This window comes from Lepisosteus platostomus, chromosome 6 (assembly GCF_059453375.1).
Source record: "Lepisosteus platostomus isolate fLepPlt1 chromosome 6, fLepPlt1.hap1, whole genome shotgun sequence".
NCBI classification, from domain to species: Eukaryota; Metazoa; Chordata; class Actinopteri; order Semionotiformes; family Lepisosteidae; genus Lepisosteus; species Lepisosteus platostomus.
The window spans coordinates 54,874,448-54,887,090 of NC_142616.1; the positions used below are offsets into that span (position 1 = coordinate 54,874,448).

At 35.9% G+C, this 12,643-nt stretch overlaps 1 protein-coding gene across 3 annotated transcripts in view; it reads right to left on the reverse strand.

The window, feature by feature from the left end:
* Positions 1–12,643, reverse strand: part of LOC148661908 (metabotropic glutamate receptor 3-like) — a 60,691-nt gene that overhangs the window by 24,534 nt on the left and 23,514 nt on the right. For all 3 annotated transcript variants that reach the window (XM_088636389.1, XM_088636388.1, XM_088636391.1), the window contains 2 exons: positions 6,990–7,178; positions 5,644–6,245 (listed from right to left, as the gene is read on the reverse strand). In XM_088636389.1, the coding sequence (XP_088492515.1) occupies positions 5,644–6,132 (489 nt within the window). In that variant the 5' untranslated portion in view covers positions 6,133–6,245; positions 6,990–7,178. The remainder of the gene's footprint in view (positions 1–5,643; positions 6,246–6,989; positions 7,179–12,643) is intronic.

The following is a 12,643-nucleotide window of genomic DNA, read 5'->3' on the forward strand; positions in this document are numbered from 1 at the left end:
ATTCAGTAGTAATCACTTGGGCCCATGAAAGGAAAAAGAATGAGCAATCACTTTTCTCTGAATCCACATCTGTATGAATTCAGGGAAAATTGAATCCTTTCATATATGAGCATAAATGCAGTGTACAGGTACAGTATGTATACCTGATGAGTAAGTACACATGAAAGTTACAGACTGAATTGTAAAAAAAGGGAAGGACCATACACAAACTGTCAAACAGTGAAAGTACAGGGGAATATATATATATACAGTATATATCATATATAATTTTTGAATGAAATTGTGAGCACCATTGGTAACACTAACTAAACTTCTAAAGAACCCCGCCTGATCAACCGACCTTGATCCTGTGATTACAGAACAGTAACTGATCAACAACCAGTCTATTTCACTTGACAAGTTGCAGCATTTTCCAGATTGTGAGAACAGAAAGAGAAGAAAAGCAGATAAGTTAAAACAAACCATTCTCTTCAATTTTATTTAAACTCTAAATCATTAATGAACTATGCAGAATTGCGGGTGAATTGGCAGTCACACAGATTTTGCGCATATGTTCTGACTTACTTTTATCAGCCCCTTCTTTTCAGAAGGTTTGTTTCACCTCCACTTTGTTAATTAGCGAACAGCACAGTGTTTGTAAATGTGCTAAAACTTTCAGCTTAAAATATCAAGTTCAGAAGCAGCTTAAACTCACTGCATAATAAGCAGCACCTTTTTGAAGTCTTCTCAAGGAAATCTTTTTTCCCCACTTTTAATGAAGAACGCTCAAACACCACAACAGCTTCATCTTGTTCCTCCCTTTCTTCAATTTTCTGTAATCTTCTATGGACGTTTTCCAGACGTGCCCAAAATATATGCATTACAAAGAAGCCCTTGTTTCTTACTGTATATCTAATGGACACATAGGGATGAATTCAGAAGCCAGAACAACACCATCCAAATACTCCCAAACAACTGAACTTTCTGTGCATCAGTATGGTCACTCACCTCTTACCTCTTAAGATCTTTGCTTATTCAATAATCCACCTGTTATTTTTAGGGAACAGCTGTTGAAGTAAAAAGCACAAACACTACAGAAATGATTGGCTTTACATGCATATGGAATTAGAATATAATTGACTGGCCTGGAGCATCCACGTACTAACTCTGTAATCACAAACACCGTATTCACTTCCAATTAATACCGAAGTGTATGGTGTTTATGCAAGTCAGTGCCATGTTTGTGTACTGTATGTCTTGATTGCAAGGCAGCATTAACCACAAGGAATTATCCCTCAGCAAATGCCAAATATATTTAAATTGCTCTGGTCTCACATCTCAGTAGAATATCTTTAGTTCTGAAATTAATTGGTTTTTGTATGTATGAGCATCTTTATGAAAAGTGCTGTTTAACTTCTTAAGATGCAAAATTCTAAGTGTAATTGCATTTGAACAGTCACTTATCTCAAGAGCATTTCTAAAAATGCCCTGTGTTTTACTGGGGGGAAATAGCAGTGCCCTATGTGACCAAGATTTGTGAAGCACTGCATAAAAAATAGTTTTTCAAAAACATGCTTCTTTCAATGAAAGAGGAGAGTTACTTTTTATTCACATTTTATTTACATGGATTTGTTCAAGTGGTTAGATGCTGTGAGGAACTCAAAAACAAATGACAAAATGGATTGCCTATAGTCTACAACAGAGGAAGGGATGCCCAGAGACTATTATGGGAAAAATTAAAAACAGCCTTTGGACCATAATCCATATTGGAAATCTTAAAACCATGGTAACTTTGGTTGTAAATATCCAAAAGTACAAAATAGAAATGGAGAATGATATGGAATGAATTTTTAATACTATTATTCTGACCTTTGGTCATTTTATGAAATAATGCTCCAGGGTACCCAAAAATTAAAAAAATACAAACAAAAGAACTGAAGAATAAGAGCTTAAGTCTAAGTATGTCTCTTAATAAATTCCAAAAGTAATTACATTAGAAGAACAATGGGATGTTCATAAATTATGTGGAGAAAACCTTTTAAAAATGTTTTTAACTTTTAAATAATGAGTATAATAAGTTTTTTTGCCAATAAAAAATGTTTTTTTCCCTTAAATATAAAGGAAGTAAGATACAGTAATTCATTAGAGATTTTTGGAAACTTGATTTTGAATTTTGTACATCAATAAGCTCTAAAACATAGAGCTTAGATAAGATAAAACATAGATACATAGATAAGATATAGTACACATTTTTCCATAACATGCTAATCTACTCCTAAATTTTCCTAAATGTACCACAACACACAAATGTACCCCATGTATGAAAAAGTACCTTGATATTGTGATACCTAAAATGGCATTGCCCAGAATCTATAACAAACCTCAGTCTCTAAAGTATATACCTAATATCTCATTTTCAACAGCACAGTATTTCAGTGATTCATTTCAAGCTGAAATATTATTCATGGAAACAGCTTAATCTTAATAAAACTTTGTGTAAGTAGTGCAGGTGATTGTGAGGTAATCAGCTGTCTCAATATCCCTGTATAATGAGATAATAAAATCCATAAACTGTTAGCTTCATCACAAGAGGATGAACCATCTTTTCTTTTATATAACGGTTTCAATGGATTACAGGCATGTCCAAGAGTGGAAGTCAGATGGCAGAGGAATTGTCATTTACAGTCCTCTGTGCTAGTGACATTTTGAACTGTCATTCTGTTGTGTTCTATGAATACTGCCTCACTCCCAGTGCATTGAACTAAAGGGCCACTGAGCTCAAATCGAACACTACCTCATAAATAGATTTCAAAAGATGGAAAGGCTGTTTTAAGTAGTATAAATATAATCTTTAACTTAAAATATACATGAGACTTACAGTTATATTACTTGTTGAGTAAAGCTAAAGAAACTTCATGATCCCCTTTGCTGTAATATAACTTTCAGAGGTTCAATCAAACTTTGATTATTGCAATAATGCAAGAACATTTCTAGGAATAGTGCATTTGACATTTCTGTGGTGTAATTTTCCTTGGTGAGAAAAGGGCAACCTGACTGTAAGGACAAGACTTACAGGGAATTTGCTTTGCACGGAATGAGCCAGGGAGCAGCTGCAGGGGTGAAGATGGTTTGGAGAGAAGGGTGTGATAAAAGATACACAAAGAGGCTCAGGAGGTGAGATATTTATATATTATATGGAGGAGTGAGGAAGGGGGTGAGATTACAATTTGATCTGCTCCTCTATTAAACCATTTCCGTTTGGTCAAATTTCAAACGTTTGGTGATGTGACAATAATGTTCAATAATGTTTATTACGAAAAATTCCTTGAAAGTTAGTTTTATGTAGCTCTGCTGGCTGAGTAAGTGGCAAATGGACAGTAATAATGAGGCTGACAGCATTCTATTAGTGAGTAAGATTAAAGTCTGATATCCAGTGGCTCTGTGGCTAAGGGCCTGTGACTGGAAGGTTGCTGGTTCAAATCCTGTGGCTGGCAGAGGAATCCTACTCCGTTGGGCCCCTGAGCAAGGCCCTTAACCTTAACTGCTCCAGGGGCGCTGTACAATGGCAGACCCTGTGCTCTGACCCCAAGCTTCTCTCCCTGTCTGTGTGTCTGTGTCTCCATGGAGAAAAGCTGGGGTATGCGAAAAGACGAATTCCTAATGCAAGAAATTGTATAGGGCTAATAAAGAAACATTATTATTATTATCTGTTTAAATGGTAAAATGATTTATGGATTATGGTTTAAAACTCCATGATGTACAAGTTTTTTTCATATACCAATAATACAGTAAAAAAATAGATTAGCTCCTTTGTTTCATTAAAGGTGAGCTAAATCTAATGTTTTACTGTGTTCTCATGCCGGCAGCAGACAACAGAAATGTATTAAAGGCATTGAGTATGACATTTTTGACTGTGGAGCTCAAATTGTTTTTAGTCACACAGGGGTATAAGACAACAGCAAATTGCAATAATCATAGCCAGGGGTTAATGCAAAAAGTCATGCATCAAGCTGATAGTTGAAATGAGGATCTAGTGGCTCCTAGCCTTCATCCCAGAGCTCAAGGCTACAATACAGTGGGAAGAGTGAATCTTCTTATTATCTGGCTCACCTTAAACAACACCTACAAAATGCACCATAAACTATTAGGAAGAACTGTGTAAATGTTTTAGAACAGCGTGGTTTTACTCTGTCCAACATCAGACATGTAAACCTGTTCATTAAAATGTTAATTTAATGCGGTCTATGACTCTCTCCATCATCTATACAGTTCTATCATGTTTTAACAGGTCCTCACGGCTTGAAGCCTTGAGATTTAGAGGTTAGAAGCTGCAGTTGGAATGTGGGAGAATTTATGATGAATGGCAACCTGATGAGGAAACAACAAAATAATGGGCCGTGTGGGACCAATTACACAGTAGCAGTTCTAATTGTTATTGAATGTTTCATCAAATAATTTTATCCTTTTTGCTATTCAGGAAACAGCTGCAATATCTGTGCGCTTATGTTAAGCATAATATGAATCACCAGAACACATTCTCAAAATTGAACATATGGCTAAGAGGTAGAGACAGTATGTTAAAATCAAGGTTATTTTCAATTTCCAACCCATCTGAATTAAATTGATGGATCAAGATGATGCTTACGCTTTTGTTACATTGCAATACTTTTTTTTACTATTGTTCCAGCATGCAACTTAACATCGTATTGACACTGTGCTCTTCAAAACAGCAGTCCTGGCTAGCTTAAGATCTAGATAACTAACCTTAAGATCTGGCTTATAAATGCATAAAATAAAATATTTCTGTTATAGCGTTCTTCCTTTATCCCACTGCATAATACATCACAGAAGCAAATGACACTATGATACTAATTCATCACGAGAGTATTCTCATCTTAATGTTGTGGAAATTCCTACTGTTTGCAACCCTCCACGTACAGACTAAAAAAGGTTTGCAAGGGGTGAAACTCTCTCTTCTTCCAAGAAACAGCTAGATGAGATCCTTGGATCAATTAATAGTAATTAATGTTGATGGGTCATTTGGTCTCCTCTCTTATGTTATGTTAAGTATTTGTGAAAACAAAATATTATAAATTCAATTAAATACCGGGAAGATTTAGCAAGAAGCTAGACAGTTTGGCTTTCACATCTACTTACATTTGCTCTGAGTAGTACTCTATAGGATTTTCCCAAAGACAGGTGTAAAACATGCCAATACTAACCTCTCAAAGAAATGTCATTACAGAATCCAGGCCAAAATCCAGAATGGAGTCTGCATGCAGTTTACACAACTTCTTTATTAATTTTTGTAAAGGAGGAAATTCATTTTTAGAATACTGTATATCAATTGATTTGCTATTTAATTTGTTGACAGACTAGATTAAGGTTAACAGCTCACAGAATTAATCTTCTTGCAGTAATGTTTGATCATTGAAAGCAAAACATTGTCCTTTTTCCCTTTCAGATACTGAATTACACCAAGCCCAACCTAGCAAGGTTTTACTCTTAGCCAGTCATACCCCTGCCATGTGCTGTTTTCTTATTGCTTCACTGCCAAGCATAGGAACAAACAAGTTAGCAAGGTAAAGCATTAAAGCATTCATCTCATAAAACCATATGGAATTACTAAAACAGAAGAATTAAAAAGTTAATTATTTTCAGTACCTGAATGGAGACATCACTGTAGGAGCCGCCAATTACCCCAGAGATAGCCAAAGGGAAGTCATCATGAATAGCATATGAGCCATCAGGACAAATGTACTCTGTCTCATCTACTTTAGTCAGGGAGGCCCTCACAAACTCTAGGGACTGTTCGAGGGCATAGGTGTCTTTTGAGCAGGTGTCTAAGATGTGGGCACCCAGTTTGAGGCCAGGTAAGATTTTATTGTCCTTGTTGATCTCGTCCAGAGCCAGGAGCATAGCCTCTAGCCTTTGGATCCCTCGTTGCTCATTTATCTTCCCACAGTCCTCTGTTCCCTCCCCTTTCTCGTGGACGGGAAAAAGTCCTCCAATAACAAGGTCCCCTTCCATAGTGATCTCCCTCTTGATGCCTGTGTTGTAACTGGAGGTGGGAAGAGCCACTTGCACCAGAGTGAAAAGAAACAGGAAGTGGAGAGCACAGGAAGCACCCATTCTGAACCACATGCTCTTCATGGAGCTCTCTTGGTGTCCAGAGTTGAAATGCAGCCTAGTTTTAAAGGTTTTGTCTTTGCATTGGTATGTGTTCCTCTTCTGGCATCAAAGGTGACATTTTATGAATCATTAACCTAGGGATAGAGTACAACATAAATACAGTAGCTTGATTGCAACTTTTATAATCTAACAACCAAAAAGTGATTATTGTATACTGCAGCCATTGTCTCAAGCATCCCACAGCTTGCAAACATGCAACATAATGCTTTTACACCCCAAAGACATTACACTGAAGAAAGATGAAAAGGCCTGTCCAGGTATACTGTATGTGATGTGTACAGTATGTTAAGCTTGGAGATCATGAGTATCATAGACAGTAATGACAGGTTGATACTGTACATAGTAAGGTGCAAACTGAAGACATGTTCTTTGTTCTTCATTGTTTTAGGATGCTACTATTATAAAAATGATTTTTAATATCTTGTTTCATGTCATTAAGGTCCCAATATGTGGCATGCTAAAGCTTAGTGAATATGCTAGAAAGAGATGTGTGCAAATTCCCTGCCCATGAAATGTTAATAGTCTGTAGTTTATGCAATCTTTGCCCAGGAAAAGATCAGTGGTTAGGTCAAATTCTCATTAATGTGACACCCAAGAGTTTATTCGGATAAATACTGAAAGTTGATTCAACATAACTCTCCTGGCTGAGGAAATGGCAACCTGACACCAAGCATGAGGATTACGGCACTCATAAACGGATCAAAGGAAACCCATTACACCCATACAGAGTTCTTATACAAAGCATATGTCATGCAAGCTTTTGGTTGACTGGCGCTCAGTTGGAAAATAGCCAAGGCAGGCTTCAGAGGACCACCTACCTAGATTTTGAAGGTAGAAACTGAGATTCCACAATGTGCCAAAGAAGACGTTGTGCCAAGCTGGAAGAAGTGACCTTGTGGTCGATTTTGGCTACCCAACCAAGAGGTGGTGGAGGAACAGGTAATGAGTACAAGCTCCTCTGCTTGTTGAAGCTCGTCAGTGAACAACGGGTCAGAAGGAACGTCTGCCTGAGATAAGTGAAGAAAGTAATAAGAATAAGGCCAGGAAAGAGAGCAGAAACTCATCACCACCGCTGACTAGACTGAAGCACCAGGGGCGGCGAGGCCTGTGAATGACAAGCCCTGTCAAACCCTGTCAAAAACAATTAAGCAGCTAATCTAAGCAGTATGCAGTGCATCACACTTGACCAAACTGATCAGCTTTGTACCTGTCTCAGCTATTGCTGTGGTACTCTACCTCAGTTAGCTGGATTTTTCATACTGTCTGATGTGTATTTTTCAAGTTTTAAACTCCTTTTTATAAATTTCCTTTGCCCTTTCCATGATTGCTTATTATTTCTGTTGTTATTAACCATAATGAGTATTGCTACTCTAAAAAAAGAGCATCATTTTTTTTGTTGTTGCCCAGATCAACCCAAACAAGACAAAATACTCTGGTACTCTGGGAGCACTTCATAGAGCTGATCTGTAATACTCTTCTCATATAGAAGTGTACGTGCCAGCGATGAGCAGTTCCTTCACCTCTTATCAGCCATCACTGTTGTTTTTACTGTTATTTTTTGCAGCGCAATCATCTCTGGATCTTACTGCTTCTTCTACAACAACCTCTCCCTCAGAACAGATAACAGGCAGTTGAATTTGTGTTTTTTCGAATTTGACTTTCCAACTGCATTTTTTATTACTTTTTATTGCTTAAACTTTTTCATTACTTGTTTTTTTTCTCAGTATGACTGAGCTGTATTACTAGGGGGAGGGAGATCTAGTGCAAGACAAAGTACTAACATGGTTGCATAGCACCGAATACAGGCAAAAGACAAATCACTGGGCTAAAATTCAGTCAAAACATGTTATGTATATTTTTCGGTATGGCTACACATTGTATGTATCCATACATCCATTTCCTAAACTACTTTATTCATTTGCAGGGGAGCTGGAGCCTAAACCACCAAACAGTGACCCTGCACAAGATGCCAGTCCAAGGCAGGGCACATACAGACATAGACACACTCATACCAGGGCCAATTTTACAGAAGGCAATTGACCTACAGTACCTGCACGTCTTTGGACTGTGGGAGGAAACAGGAGCTCCCAGAGGAAACCCTTGCCAACAATGGGAGAACATTCTGTACAAACTCCATACACATACTGTAACACCCCTGGTCTAGAATTGATCCCAAAGCCCCAGTACCGCAAGACTGCAATGGTAACCACTGTGCCACCCCACATTTTATTTATTTTAGGCCTAATTTAGCACCAGTGAGTATTAAAACAGCATCAGGTATGGGGCAGAACATACATTAGATTTCATTTGTCCTAACTTGTTTTTTCATGCTTCTGATTATGATGGTTTAATAATAAACATGATGTTGGTATTTTACAGTCTTTGTCTGCATGTTGGTGTTAACAGTGGTACCATACAGTACCAGTTGTATGGTCTGCCCAACACCATGAATAACCTGTTTTCATTCATATCCTTTGTAACAGGAGATAAAATTTGCATTTACCTCTGCCACATTTACAAAAATGGCCAAGTTGTGTGCAATTACGTATTCATGAAGGTAAGTTTATTCATGATTTGTGTATGTGACAGATTTCCCTGTTCCACACATTTAAACAAAGTCCATTGCAATAAACACTGCATAAAAGTACAAATGGTTATAATAAGTAATAAACAATTGCTAATAAATACTAATAATTAGGGCAAAACAAACATTTAAATAAGTTTAGCAGGTTTCCTTAGACATGATTATTGATAATAATATCCATTACCAAATTAAATCTGAGTACCTCAGAAGCAGCAAATACACATTAAGATAAAAAAAACACATTTAGGATACAAGAAAATATAATATTGTATTTCTAATAATCTAAACTGATGTAATATTGAAAGTTTACTGTCTCTATGGGAAAGGCTACAGTACAACACATTTTATGGAAATTGTACCTTGAAGTGTGTTATTTGTTCATCGCACTTTTCACCATAAACATAAACACATGACAGATACCTACGGAACTACACTACATCATTTACATTTACGTTTGCTATTTTATTATGTTTTGCATGATAAAAATTACCTTACTACCATTCTATTGCTATACTTTATTTATTGTACTTTCTTGATTGTATTCCTATGATATGTACTTATACATAATATAATGATTTGCATATATTGTTAATTGTCCTGGATAAACAAAAGCAACAACAATAATCATAATAATGATGATGATGATGATGATGATGATGCCAGGTTATGACAGATTTTCTGCAAACCTCTCTTAAAGTGTACCTAAATGCTTTGTCACTGGTTAAATCTAATGACAAAAAAACAGTTCAATGGAGATTCACAGTTCAGTTAAAGAAATCTGAAAATCTATATATAAACTGTATATCATATTTACATTTTAGTGTGCACAGCAGGTTCTCTATGAATTAAAGTGAATTGAAATCAAAGGATAAAAGCTTAATCTCCCCTCCTGCATAAATAATGCAGTACATGTGAGTACATCATTTCAAACTGCTGAGTGGATTACTATTTTATATACTGATATATAGGGTCAGTGTACAGCTCCCTTGGCATATATCTCAGAGCAGAATGACAGTTAGAGTGTAATTCAAAACTTGTGCACTCATGAATTGTGGAAGTACTCTATCATGTGCATTATGTCTATGTCTGTTGTGCACACACAGATCCCTGAAGAATACAATGTCAGAGCGAATGATGCATAAGAACTGCAAGAATGCCATGAAAATTATCCTCAAGTAAAATTCAATGACACTTCCACTTGGGATCTTCCCAGTCCCAATCTACATCTAATATTTCACTTAAAGAGAGGTTAGCACATCCACACAAACATGTACTAACAAAGTAATGATGAATATATGTTAGAAAACATATCCTGTTTCATGTTTGTGCACCTTATAAAGCAGCTTCATTAACCCTAAATGTAAACCTGACAAGGTAAAAAAAAATGAATAAAGAAGCGAAAGGAAATTTCAGCAGTTGGGTTACAATTTTTATGCATTTTCACTACTGTACTTGGACAGTTGTAATATGCAGTTTTAGGTTGTGGCAGTTTCTTATTGTTTACATTTATATTTCTTGATGAATACAGTTTTGTAATTTTTATATGCAAGTGCAATGTGTTTTTTTAAACAGTATACACGGGAAATTCTTGAGGGACTGCATGGTAAACTGCAGAACCATCAAAGTATAAAGAACAGTCTTTTATTTAATGTATAGAAAATATTTAAACACTTAGTATTATGGGAGATCATAGAAAATGAAATAGTCCTGTTTTTTTAGTGTTCATATTTTTTAGTTTTCATGTTTAAAAGGAGAGGGAAGTTACAAGTCACTTGGAAAAGAAAAAGATTAAATAATTGTCAATTATTTATAAGGGAATTTGTTAGAATGCCAGTCACAGTATATGAACAATTAAACAAAAGTTAGTCTACTTTTGGCTCAGCCTTTCTCTCTGTTGTCCACTATAAATAATCCTAATATTATAATAGTAATAATAAATGTCCACCTGGATGATGCAACGGCAGCCGTAGTACGCCAGAATGCTCACCACACATCAGCTATTAGTGAGGAGGAGAGCAGAGTGATGAAGCCAATTCATAGATGGGGATTATTAAGAGACGATGATTGGTAAGGGCCAAGGGGAAATTGCCCCAGCCAGGGTTACAGCCCTACTCTTTTCGAGAAACGCCCTGGGATTTTTAATGACAAAAGAGAGTCAGGACCTTGGTTTTATGTCTCATCTGTCACTATACTGGGGCATTAGGACCCAAATGGACCGCAGGGTGAGCGCCCCCCTGTTGGCCCCCATAAATACTATTATGTCGATAGAGGGGTGATTATATACTGCATATAATGTATCTAGAATGCAAAATTAAGAAAATGTACAAGTATAACTTAAAGAAAAACGGACAAAACCAGTAGGTAATTAATTATTAGGGATATAGTATACAGTGTACAGTACATGCTTACGTAGAGTTAAAACACTACTTAATATGTTGGGTGCAAAAACAATAAGGTGCATACATGAAAAAATGAAATAATGAAAAAAAATGACATGAAATATAAATTATACAAAAACTAAAACTTAGATGTACAGTATGTTTTCTATAGTTGGAACAAAATGTATATCCTAAAGATAAGAGACAGGTGAGCTTATAAACAGCAACATAAATGTGAAGCTGCCAGAGAGATGAAATTGCAGCAACTTAAACCCTTAATCAAACTAGAAGAAGCTTAAATAGACAAAGAAGAACCAAAACAATGAAATAAGATTAGTGTTATGGTCTAACGGAGCATGAGAATAAATTGAAATGGAATCTTTACTATTTTACAGGAGAACCTAATAGGGAAAGTTATAAAAGTGCATGTGATACAGAAACCTACAGAGAATTGTGCTTGAGTTGAACTGGTTAACAACAGTACAGGAAGTATTTAAGTCTAAATTGTACAACAAAGTTTATTATAGTTTGTATAGACCTTTGCAACAAGAATAGTACTATTGAGAGTTAAATGAAGAATATACTGTATAAGATATGTTTAGAAGAAATGTACAATATTAAAGAGACAGCAACTCACCAATGTGAACTGATTAATCCTGTAGTTCAGTTTGATTGACAAGACCATGCTGTATGTGTAGATAATGTATGCAGGAATGTTTTTAAGTGACATTTACCATGAGGGAAAAAACTAATTTAGAATCACCAAAGCTGTAATGGTGTGAGAAGGTTACAACCAGTAACAGAACTACAGTAAATGCTTTTTACCAACATCACTTATTGTTCAATTCTTGTTTTTACAGGAACAAATCCAAGGAGCAAGCTTATATTTTACAGATAATCAAGGGGCAAGCCTGAAATGCACATTTAGAAAACATAATATTTAAAATTGGCTAATGTTTGTGCACAAGAAAAATACAATGGTAAAAAAAGAATTTGCAATTAGACTGACAGCATAATTCACAGAGCACAAGAGAAAAGTTCATCGTTAAGTCTCAAGCCAAAAAGAGAACTGGGTTTTTAAAAACTGCACCCAAATTCCAACTAACTCAAGTGAATGAACTCTTTACACAAATCTTCAAGACTCCCCAAACTTAATGGAAAAAGGAACGTATCAAAGATTTGATAACAACGCAGCTGCAACTGAACTCAGTTAAAATGGATAGTGCAAGGTGTACACCAAAGGACTTTTTAACACAACTGAAGTTGGATTTTAATCATGTCTATAGACAGATGATTTATGGACTGTGTGAATTTTAAGAACAGTATTGTTTTTGTCTTAAAGATGTTATTTAAAATGTCGAAGTATGTATGCCAAACAATATGAACATGTGTAAGTGTTGTAAATTTGTTTTTAAAAATCTTATTTCATAAGGTGACAGGTTACAATGTTCAAACAAATTCGATACTCTGTGATTGCTGCAGTATGGCATATTCATATTGACAGTGAATA